Genomic DNA, 12,240 nt, shown 5'->3' with positions numbered 1-12,240 from the left:
GGGCAAGTGTGCTATGGGGTTATTCATATGCCTGTTTAGGAGCCCAGGAGCCGTTACCGGTCAGGCCTGCCGGATCAGGCCAGTGTTGTCTCATTGGATTGGCACAAAAGAGCTAAATCCCACCTAAAATGCGGATACTCTTTCTGTGAAGCAACTAGAGGCAAGGGCGGCTGCTCATAAGGACGATACGGACGCCGCACTGCCGTGCGTAACCACAAATGAACAAACATTACATTAACATTTATATATTAGCTTTTACATTGTCTGAATTGCAAATATTCCGTTGCTTATAGATCGTTGGTTAGTCGGTTCTATATTCATTCTTCTTCCGCGACAATTGTGAAGTTTGCATGCCACCATGCGGGGGAATACGGAACTTCGAGAGAAATGTGGCGGGGCACCGTCCTCCCACTTTACGAGACGTAGAGCATTCTGAGGTGCGCGAGGGGCAAGAAGCTAGGGAACTGGGGGAAAAACACACGTGGGATCTCTGGCTGGGAGGACGGAGGGTTTGTCGTCCGAAACCCACCCCCTAGGCGAAACTGGCCCTCTCTCCGGAAAACGGTAAACAATGAAGAGTTGCCAGAATCAATGAAGTTAACATAAGAAAGAAAATTACCAACCGTTGAAAAAAAATCATTCTGTATTCCATAATCTCATTCATATGACATAAGAGTAGAGCAATAAATAACGCAATTTCCAATGAGGAAAGAAAATGTCGGTAACTGAAAATGTACAGACTCTTGCTTTGATTTTTGTTATTTATCGTCGCTTTCTGCTACTTTTCGGTAATCACGACGATGAGGATGAGTGATGATATAATGAAATTGATGGAAAGGCACTCACAAAGAACACACACACACATGCCGGGATTCGAACCCAGGAGCCCTGGCTTTGTAATGCGGTATGCTAGCCACGGAAGTCGGCTATAGATTCTTGTTACACGAAAAATTTACATATATATATATGTATGTGTTGTATTTTTTCTGAGTTTAGTGAAAAGTACATTTGGATTACAATGATGTGGAGTACATCATGTAGATTTAATTACATGTTTTGATTAGCACGTTCGAAAAAAATCCTGATAATGTGACAATACGGACTTTAAATAAATTAGAAACTCGTCATCTAAACTCACCAAGAGCCGCTACAGGAACCTGTGAACTAAAAATTTCTTAAACTTTGGCAAAATTGTCTGGCAACCCCGAAGCAATAAAACGACCGGATGGGAAGACGATAGTATTGACACTTGTTGTTTCTTGTTTTCCATGGAAAAGTGAAGCTTTTTCGGTATTTGTGTGCTGTAGTTGTGCATTTGTCGCCGTCGCGATGAACAATGTGGAGAAATTGTTGGTGCGAAGTTTTTCTACCAGAAGTCTGTCTGGATGAAAAAATAAACATAAAAAACCTAGGCCGAATTTGAATCTAGAGCAAGTATCATAGAAGGGAGGTCGTGAGTTCACTCGCAAATTTCGCGTTGAAGGACAAAAGCATTAATTACAATCATGTTTGAAGAAGATTTCTGGTAAGTTTGAAGTTTTTACTGTAGAGCTTCTGGTAACGCAGATATCACCTATCCAGTGAGATATTTATTTTGGTGCCCTATTTGACATATCAATTAGTCATGTTGGACAGGAAATGTTTTCTGTGTAACTTTTTTACTAGAAATTTTCACGATCAATGCACGTAAATTTTCGTCAGCTTATCAAGTTGTGTAAAAATTAATATCCTTTCTTCTGAATTTTCCCCTCTGTGTTAGAATTATATTTCTTCTTCCATCTTCTTTGTATTACTGTTAAATAATTATTAATTTATTATAATATGTGCAAACGTGTAAAACATGATATTCGGTAAACACGAACGTATCAATTTCTTATCACATTGTCTGTTATACGAAATTCATCATTTAAACTCATATTACTAGTAGAGCAAATTTGTGCCAGCCCCCATGGCGGAGTGGTTAGCACATCGCGCTACGACGCAAGGGGTCCCAGGTTCGAATCCCGACCTGGGCATGGATCTTTGTGAGTGTTCATTCATCAGTTTCATCATATCACTCATCGCCATCTTCGCAAATTAGCCAAATGTAGTACAAAAGGCGAAGTAAAATAAAGCAAATCAATAGAGCAAATTTGTGAGCTATCGCCCCTCCACTTTGGTTCACCACGAGCCGCCACTGACTAGAGGTAGACTGAAAAGCCAAGGCTGGATTAAACTACAACTGAGACCAGTTAGGTAATAGACGAAAATATAGTTCCTTTGTGCGATTTGTGATTTGGACAAACATTGCTCCAAAATACTAAGTTGGCAACAGTAGTACGTACAGCTGGGCTTCCTTTCCACATTGACTGTCACTGGAGAAGGGGAGTTCTGCCGTCTGCTCACCACATAAACGTCAAACTGACCCGAGAAAAGTGTGGTTCTTCTTCTTCCCCTTTATACCTCATTGCAAAGAAACCGACAGATGAAGAACTGACAAGGGTTCACTACTATTCATTGGATTTTCACGGTGAGTGGTAGTTCTTTCTAGGAGTGTTTGTGGCTAAATCACTGAGCGCATTGCAAAAAAAGAACGAAATGAACCAAAATCTAGATCGAAGACATGTTGTTGTTTTTTTTTTATTTTGGGGGGTGATAACATCTAGCAGGTATAATTTTCGTAACACTTTTGAAAAAGTCACGCCACGCCATTGTGTACACCATCTGCCTACGCATTTTACAGAAAATGACATGCCTAACACAGGGTTAATAAAAGTATGTAATTAGCATATAAAGCTTGAATTCTCAAACCAAGATATGTTGATTGCATGGCATTAATATTAACTACTATGTATAGGGCCAAATTAGCTAAAGATCGGGGACGTCTTGCCAAGGATCCTTGACATTTCTTTTTAATTCTGAGGAACAATGAGCATGTGAAAATTATTCTAGGCATTGGAAAAAATATAATATTTGTTATATTACCACAACAGCATTAACATCACATCAAAACTTGAACTGGTATAAGTATACGGCCACATATACGATGGTTAACGAAAGATGATCAAGCTAGGCACATTTCGGGATCACAAGTGGAACATAAAATTGCATTTGGTGTTAAGAGGGAGAGGCACAATTTCTCCTAGGTCCTTTTCTAGCTGTTGAGCACTGTTGCCAGCTTTGCTCTTTTGAAGCCAGATCTGGCTCTTTCGTGCACTCATTTGGCTGTAAACTGTGGCACACACGCCCCTGCTCCACTATGATGCCATCACTGGGTCCAGCCCACAAAGACCAACTTTTGCCATGAGTATATATTTTGCACGTGATGTGATATTGTTATATTGTATGCATCGCCCCATCCCCTCTTACCACCTCAGCTGCTTTTTTATAGCACCGTAGCTGACTTGAAGATGACATAATATTGTTATCCAGAATTCCATGATATCCAAATTCATGCAACTGTTGGTGGATTATTGAGATGGGAGATGCCACCAGATCTAGACGGTGAAAACTAAGAATAAACTGTCATCACATTGAAGTTAAAGGTAATAGCTGTACCCCCACCCCTCTGACACCTAAAATTACCCTAGGAGGCACTTTATTATGCAGCCTTCGTTAATCTAGCTCCTTGAAAGTCTTAGCACTATTTAAGGTGAAATTTAGCTCTTTTATGCACATCAGGTTTGGCAACACTGCCAGGATGGCCGTAGGAGGAAAAAAGAAATGCATTATGCTTATGGGACCATTATTTTATTCGTTCTCTCGGGAATATCAAACATCCAATGATGTAGAATAGTACATGGATGGAAAAAGGATTAGCCGTAACTTGAAGTTGATTTCCGATCAGGAATACATAGGAGTCTGTAAATACTTATTGATCATATTTTTCAAACATAGTCTCTAGCTTAATAATCACCTTAAAAAAACCGCTTCCACTTGAAACATGTAGAGAAATTCATACGCTCTTGTATAGTCGAGGTTTTTTTTGTAGTAGTAGTGCACATTTCAATGATATTGAAATAAATACACAACTGGTGTGTAATTGTCACTCTTTCCCTTAACAATGGTGATTAAAACCCTAAATTTGATTTAAAAACTACTCTTATTACACAAAATAAGCATTTTCCTTCTAATGACACATTTACGTAGTTTATCAGAATTATAAGTTTATTCCTGTGTAATGGAGTCCATTTTTTCTTCTCAAGTATTTACAGCAGTAGCGGCCGGCAGCAACTATGATGGGTAGTGCCAACATGATCAAGTAAATAGAAAAAAAAACCTCTGCAATGCCCCTCCGCCCCCTCCTTTAGGTTGCGCCACTGGCCAAGATGTTTATCCTTGTTTGGTAACGTGGAAAACAACATGTGTTTAAGTAATAACGTACTAATCCAATTCATCTCCACTCACTAACCTATCTTTATACACTACAGGACACTTCCCTAAAAATATAACAATTACAAGAGGAATGGAAAAACAAATCCTATCACCTTCTCCTCCTCCATGCACACGTATTCTAACTGGACGTTGAAAATATCTGTTATGAAAAGAAATTGTCGAAATGCCAAAGGAAGCTCGCATCATCATAGGATTTTTTACTTTTATATTTTTAAAAAAGTCTGGATGGCCCTCTTGGTGCATCTATCTATTATCAAAAATGTTCATTTAACTTTGGAAAAATATTAGGTTTATTTCTCCAAAAGTAGGCAGAAATTACTTCCCCAATGGGTCTTGCAAACCAGTCATATTTAGAAACTTTTTTCAGAAGGTGGCAACTGTGTCGTGTCAACACTGCGAAAGTTCCCTCGCCAGGCCAGGCGAAGACGGGCACGATTTCTTATGGGCTAACCCCGCCCCCTGCCAATTTGTTCTCGGCTCATGGTGGATGTGTTCCTCGCGGATACTTCTTCAACCCTCTGCACGTGTGTCAACTTGGTTAGGTCCATGGGTTAGGCCAGCTCTTCCGCAGCACGGACTGTTGCCTCGCGAGGGTACGAACGAAACAGCTGGCGATGCAGTGAGGAGGTTGGGGTGGTCGTCACGTCAGTTTGACCGATTGCAAGATTTGAATCTCCTTGTCTGTAAACTATCAATGTATTCATTTAACTTTACTTGGCGACGTATGCGTTTCTTCTGAGGGTAGTGCCATGGCACGGCAGCTCTGCCCCTTGAGCCGCCGCTGATTACAGCAGAATTAATTAATTTTCTGTGATTTGCGTAACTCACAGGATAAATCAGACTTAAGAAAGTGAAGTGTCACTTCAGTAAATAAACTATAAATTTCATATTTAAGAGTTTATTTCAGTTCTTGCAGTTCATTTCACATCATTTTGTGACAAAACATGTTAGGAAAATGCACCTCAGACCTTTCAAAAACATGAAAAATGAACACTGCAGTGTGTTATTTCACACTTCATGTTGCCATCAAAAAAGAAATATGTATGCCTCTAAATATAAATAAAAATGCATAATTTGGGTTAGTGCTCGAAGTGGAAATTTCTAGCTGGGAGAATGCTTGTATGGATTAACATGGAAACAATGCAGTAGGTTGGGTGATATTTGTGCAAATTACCCTATCTGGAGCTATGCTTTATGAAAATTGTATTAACCATGTTTGCCCCACTTTAGTCTCTGGTTTAGGTAGAAACTTATTAAATAACAAAGCATTTGGTTGGAGGAGAAATAAGGGGACTTCCCTCTGAATGGAAGTATTGTAGCTTGTGTGTTCAGAATACCTCCCTGGTGACAATACACTGTGTATCAAACATTCAACACTTTACCATTTTCCATCATGTGACCATTGGAGCGCGGACATCGTAGAAATGCCACCTGATTGGCCCACCACTTACACCAGACCCTTCCCACACCAAATACATATAACCTCAACCTGAACATCTCTGCACTTCAATCCCTGAAGATGAGAGTGACGTTAGCTCTCGAAAGCTCAGGAGCCTATCCGGAAATCACCTGGCTGATTGCTCGAGAAAACCTCTTCACTATTCGCCGCCAGGAAAGCTTCAAGAATTTTCATAGTAACTTGTTGTGCTTTTTTTTTATGCTGTGATATACAATACACTGTACTGGCATATATTTTCATAGCTTGGAACAAGCACTAGTTAAAAAGAAATGTACATAAATATGTACAAATGTATGATCATGTAAAACATGCACAATATTATTTTTCGTAGCTCTTGTGTTTAATTTTCCATTATCATCATTTGTGTCACCATAAGAACCTGACTTACTTTTTCCCCTAGAAGAAAAAAGCACTGGTTATATGACAATTTTAACATACTCCTGATGATTCCATAAAAGCAGCACCACAATAATAAATTAGTGATTGAATGTGGTTACGTTCATTTGTTCAACAAACCTTAGCTTCATCCTCTTCTATGATATCGTCTATGATAGTCTGTAGGTGTTTGCTCAAATTTTCGATCACATCTTCCACATACTGTGCATGGTCAGTTCGCTCTGGGTTCAGTTTCCCATCATGCCATTTCACTAACATCCTCAGGATGTGCTTTTCTGACAATTGGTTCTGCAATAATATAAGATTTCTCTAAAAATTTTATAACATAACTGGCTGCAATCAAAGACTATATACAGAGACAGCTCATACTACAATACTTATGCCCAATATAAACATTAGTTTGCAAAAATTATAATCATAATTAACTGGTATGGGAAGTAATTCAGTTTGTATCACTTTTTGGACTTTGAATATTGAATAAAGAGCTGGGGGTACCCTCCCCCCATCCCCCCCCACACACACAAAATATATTTAAAGGTGGTCCATGATAAATGAAAGGTTAAGAACCACTGCTTTACCATAATAAAATAGAAAAGTTTTCAACTTCAATGGCATAGTGCTAATGTACGTGCCTTGTAATCAAGGGATCCAATGTTCGATACCAGGTGGGGGTTCGAATCCCACCTTAAGGCTCGGCTAAACCTTTGGCTGACATGAGGGTTCAAATTTTTCTCCCCTTTCGAAAAACCACCATGATAATCCAAAATTTGAAAAATTATATATGCTGACAATTCCTTCTAGAGCATTCACGTGAATGTTCATGCAGTTTGCTTTCGTTGTTGCCTAGATATTCTTGATAGTTTTGTGGCTACAGAAGTCTATTGAACTACTGGTTATATCAGTGGCTTATTTTCCTATGTTACTGTGTTTATTGCCAGTAAACCAACTTATTTTTCTTCACATATATGGAAATTGCCAGAAAATTTTAAGTTATCAGACTTCTGTTTTTGTTTAACTTGCATGACTACATCTAATTAGATGGGGTGTATAATAAATGTAATCAGTATATACAGAGTGTCTGGAAAGGGACTGACAATTTGCAACAGTTATAACGTTTTTGCAAACCGAGCTTGTTTTTAACAATGGACTGCAAAGGAAGTATACATTTGTGAGTTTTGTTTTGCAATTGTTCATACTTTGTACGTCAATACGGACAGCGAGCAGGCAGCTGGGAATTCCCATGTTATGTGATAGACATTGTGTATTCTAGCCCAAAAGGTACGAAACCTACAAGAACTGCAGGACCGAATTAGGAATGAGATTGCTTCTGTCACGCCTCTGATACTACAGATATGTGGAGAGAAATTGAATTCAGGTTGGACATCCTCCTTATCACAAAAGGAGCTCATGTGGAACTCCAATGAAACTTGGTGAGTGTATCTTCAAAATGCTTGCTTTTCTTTTTATCTACTTCTATCCACATTAAAACCACAAACTTTTAAACTTTGTCAGTCCCATTCTGGACATCCTGTACAATAAGTAACAATTGTTGCAGTAAACCAGGTCACATTTTCAGAATGCCACTGGATAATATGTAGCAACAGCAAAGCAAACCACATATAATATTTCAGATTTTGGAATATCATAGTGGTCTTTCGAAAGATGAAAATTCGAAAACAGTTGCCCTGGCCAAAGGTCAAACTGAGCCTTAAACTGTAGGTCCAGTCTCATTTGTGCATAAATAGACTTAAAAACAAACTCAATTCAATGAAATGGATTAAATTTATTCAACAATGTTGAAAATGAACTGAGAAAATTAAAATCGTAGAATTGTGTGCCCCGCATCTCCACCAGGTATAACACCACCTCTTGATGTGGGGATCAAACCTGGGTGGTGTCAGCTCATCGCTACTCCCTCGGCCTTAAGCTTCATCTGAAGAGGTACCTAGATAAATGTGATTCTATACAGGTCTTAATGAATGGAGACACACACAAATTGGGTTTTATGATCTTTAAGACTGAACTGGCGGACACATAATTAGTGAAAGGGAATTACCAGTCTCATCCTAAAATAGTTGAACAGCCCCTTCCTCTCAATTTTCCTCTTCCTTTCCAAGCCAAAAACAGAATGTCCTTTCCTCTCACCTCCGATCTTCCTTCGCTTTCTCCCCCTCTTTTTCTTCCCCTACTTCCTGTTTACAACTCATGATACTTGAAATGTATATTGCTGCCGTAAACATATTCTTTGTATATTCTGCCTTCTACAAGGCCAGGGTAGCTCAGGAAATGTGAGATACACTACGAAATATACAAAGATTTTTCCACAAAATATAATAAAAAGAAAGAAGCTTGTTGGGAAAAAATCTGCTTTTTAAGCATCCAATCCTTGCAAGCAAGAAAATCATCCAATTTCCTTCATTTTTACAGTCTTTGAATGTTATTTTACAAAATTACTTGACCTCTTCACTGTTTTGTGCACAATTTCCAGGTCACTGGTAATGAGTTACTGATTACGTGTACACGCTAAGACATGAGTAATAACTAACTTACCCTAAGGTCATTCTGAAGTGTCTCCAATCTTCGTCTTAATTCTATGTCACCAGAAGAGGGGCCTGGTCCAAAATCTGCAGGGTCAGGGGACTGGACGTGTGTGAAAACGCGGTACAGCCAAATGCATCTCCGAGCAAGTTCTTGGCTCATGAATACTGTATTATGCACTTCCTGAAAAGAGAAAACATACCACTCGAACATTTTCTGTAAGAATGTAAAGTTAATGAAGTAAATTACGTATTGTATTAATAGTGCCATCAATGCTGCATTGCTTGTATTATATCTTTGCCACTGGATAGAGCAGATTAATCAATGTACTGTCAGAGTAGTGGATATGGGCACATTGGTTTATTTGCAAAAAAATTTACTGTATTGATATGTCTACAAATATATTTTAATTTAATATTGATTTTTTTTATGGATTTAAATTACAGATGCACCAATGTACTGGGTGGAATGCGCTTCCCTCAAGTCCGACATTGAACGTGATGGATGCTCCTTGCACCAAATCTCCATCCCACCGTGAATAACTGCGACGGAGCTGGGGCTCAGGGCTATTCCCTGGTCGCCCGTGGCTACGGAAGAAAACATCTTATTTTCTTCTCCGCATTGATCGAACCTGACTTGAGGTCAATTAACCTATCAGTTGGGGTGGGATGGGACTCTGAATTAAAGCCGAGTATTGACATTGAACAACATTAACAATAGTTAATAACATAATAACATATACAGAAAATTTTACGCAGGGGAAACAATTCTGAAATGTCACTAAATTAATTTATTTCATTCCATTTTCGAAAAGGAAAAAAAATGGATGGAAACACCATGTCTCGATGCCTATTTATTTCAATGGAAATAAATGAAAATTCCAGTTCCAACATTAAGTTAGGACTCTCTTCATTTCCGAAAAAATGAAAAGGCCCACATCAAATCCACCATGTAGCATTCCACCCTGTGGAACTTGGGATCAAACCAATAGGGTTATAGTTCACCCTTGAACTACAAATGCTCGTTTGGTTTCGATAGCCCTAAAGGGTCAGATGTGAGGTACTAAACTAATATGCAATTACATGACATGTTTAATATTTAAAACGCAACACTTCTGACTGAGAATGGCAGCATTGCGGATAAGGGATGACTTACCCCATTCGGTACGAGCAGCTCTGTCTTAGCAGTGTTTGATTGATGAACATCAATCAAAAGATCCCCTGCTCCTAGATTCCTATGTTTTGTACCTCTCGCTGCGACCTTGGCTTACCAGGCTCAAGGAGGGCCACGCAGCTTCCTGTTTTCAAGAACCACTTCCCTCAACAAAATCCAGGAGCAGGATCTGACACGTTTAGATAAGATTCTACCCGTACCGACGGGATATGCCACGATGGCACATATCCATAATGATAGCAGTACTCCACCAATGTAATATAAAAATGCAAATGTTCAATGATAAACCTGAATGAATTAATTAATGGAATGTTTTTAATTTTATATCAAATCAGTAGAAAAATTATTATCAGCATTTTAGTATTTTTATCATCATCAGAAAACAATCCATATTGCTTAATCCCTAATTTTGAGCCAATTAAATATGCCTCTTGAAAAAAAATTACAGATTTATGCCGTACCTGTTCCACAACTGTTGTTAGATACGTGTCCCTCAATTCCTGTGGAAACACATTCACCATCACTGCAAGAATTCTTTCAATTTCTGACCTCCATTCACTCAATGCCCTTTCCTTCTCCTCGGGGGAGTCTTGCTGGAATAATAACAATAAGATTACATATCACAGAGTTATTGGCAGTATGAACAATGAACACTATTTAAATGAGTTTGAAATTTCTGCCCAAAAATATTGTATTTAAGAAAAATTATATCATAAATGTACAAGGTGGCGCACGAAATATCATACCATTCAATCACCTCATAAAATTTTTAATATCATATATTGAATGTTCAAAACACGTATGTGGGTGAGTTGGTTCATGGAAAATCAGGTAGATGTCAGGAGAAGTCAGTATCGGACTCTATTTTGTTGCGAAACAGCAGTTTGCAAGATGGCGGATAACAGCCGGTTGAGTGTCGAACAGAAGGTAAAAGTTGTAATGTTTTTTGCAGAAACAAAGAGTTTGGTTGTGACACAAAGGCATTTTCGTGCACACTTTGGTACAAGATGGGCTCCCTGTAAACAGACCATTCGCAGATTGTGCCAACAATTAGAAACCACTGGCTCTGTGTTGGAGAATAATCGACGGCGCCCGTCAAGTGTCCGAACACCTGAGAACATTGAAGCAGTTCACGTGGCTTTGGCACGAAGTCCAAGCAAATCAACAAGAAGGGCGGCTGCTGAGTTACGAATATCTCGTAGGTCAATCCAAAGGATTCTCCACTCTGATCTTCACTTTTTCCCTTACAAAATGACAGTTGTCCAGAAACTAACGGCAGTGGACAAGGAACGAAGGCATCAGTTTACTTCGAGGTTAGTGGAAGAAGATCATGTTCTGCACAACACTTGGTTTACAGATGAGGCGTACTTTCATTTAAATGGTGTGGTAAATAAGCAAAATGTTCGATTCTGGGCAAGTGAACAGCCTCACAAACTGCATGAACGTGAGAATTATGGAGAAAAAGTGAGTGTGTGGACAGCAATTTCAACACATGGAATCATTGGACCATTTTTCTTTGACAACACAGTAAACAAAGAACGATACAAGGAAATGTTGGAGAACTCATTTATTCCGCAGCTCTTGGCAACAGGTCTGCAATTACACACTCAGTGGTTCAGCCCGCCCACATACTGCAAACATTTCCTGTATGAGATGTTTAATGTGCGTGTAATGTCTAATCGGTTTCCTGAACGTCACAAAGGTGGGAGATTGTGGACCCCGCATAGCCCAGATATTAATCCTTGTGACTTTTTTTTGTGGGGGTTTCTTGAAAGATAAAGTTTTCGCAAGGAAGCCTGCAGATGTAGTGCAACTCAAGGCCTTTATTGTGCAGTTGTGCCGTGACATTTCGGAGGACTTGTGCCGGAGAATTGTGACAAATGTAAAGGTTCGCTTGCAAGAGGTTGTGAACCATAATGGTGGACACATTGAACACATTCTGCACTAAACAAACTTTCCATACTCTGATAATTCACTATGCATTAATTTTGTAATGTTTCGATAATAAATTAATGTGTAATAAACAAAACAAATGGTAAGACATTTCGTGCGCCACCCTGTATATCTGCAAACAATTTAATTTAAACAGTGTTTGAAGTGAAAACTAAAGTGGAGTGTTCATTGCAGTAAAAACTTCTAGTTGACGCACTCTTCCACCAGAATAACAGACATACTGGATATTAAGAAGCAGTCCATTATTTCAGTAATATGCCCCTTGTCATAGGTAAAATAATAGTTCGATATTTAATTAAAAAAACAGGGAAACCCCCGAAGAATGCCCAGCCTCCACCCACATACAT

General features: G+C 38.9%; 1 protein-coding gene across 3 annotated transcripts in view; it reads right to left on the bottom strand.

Moving 5' to 3' along the window:
* LOC145980380 (NACHT and WD repeat domain-containing protein 2) overlaps positions 1-12,240 on the bottom strand; it is a 157,363-nt gene that overhangs the window by 59,734 nt on the left and 85,389 nt on the right. For all 3 annotated transcript variants that reach the window (XM_083113447.1, XM_083113446.1, XM_083113448.1), the window contains exons 7-9: positions 10,402-10,533; positions 8,780-8,950; positions 6,350-6,517 (exon numbers count right to left, since the gene is read on the bottom strand). In XM_083113447.1, the coding sequence (XP_082969573.1) occupies positions 6,350-6,517; positions 8,780-8,950; positions 10,402-10,533 (471 nt within the window). The remainder of the gene's footprint in view (positions 1-6,349; positions 6,518-8,779; positions 8,951-10,401; positions 10,534-12,240) is intronic.

This window comes from Lepisma saccharinum, chromosome 27, assembly GCF_977018435.1.
Source record: "Lepisma saccharinum chromosome 27, izLepSacc3.1, whole genome shotgun sequence".
Taxonomy (NCBI): Eukaryota; Metazoa; Arthropoda; class Insecta; order Zygentoma; family Lepismatidae; genus Lepisma; species Lepisma saccharinum.
The sequence above is the reverse complement of the archived record's forward strand: the minus strand, read 5'-3'. Positions and strand labels throughout refer to the sequence as shown.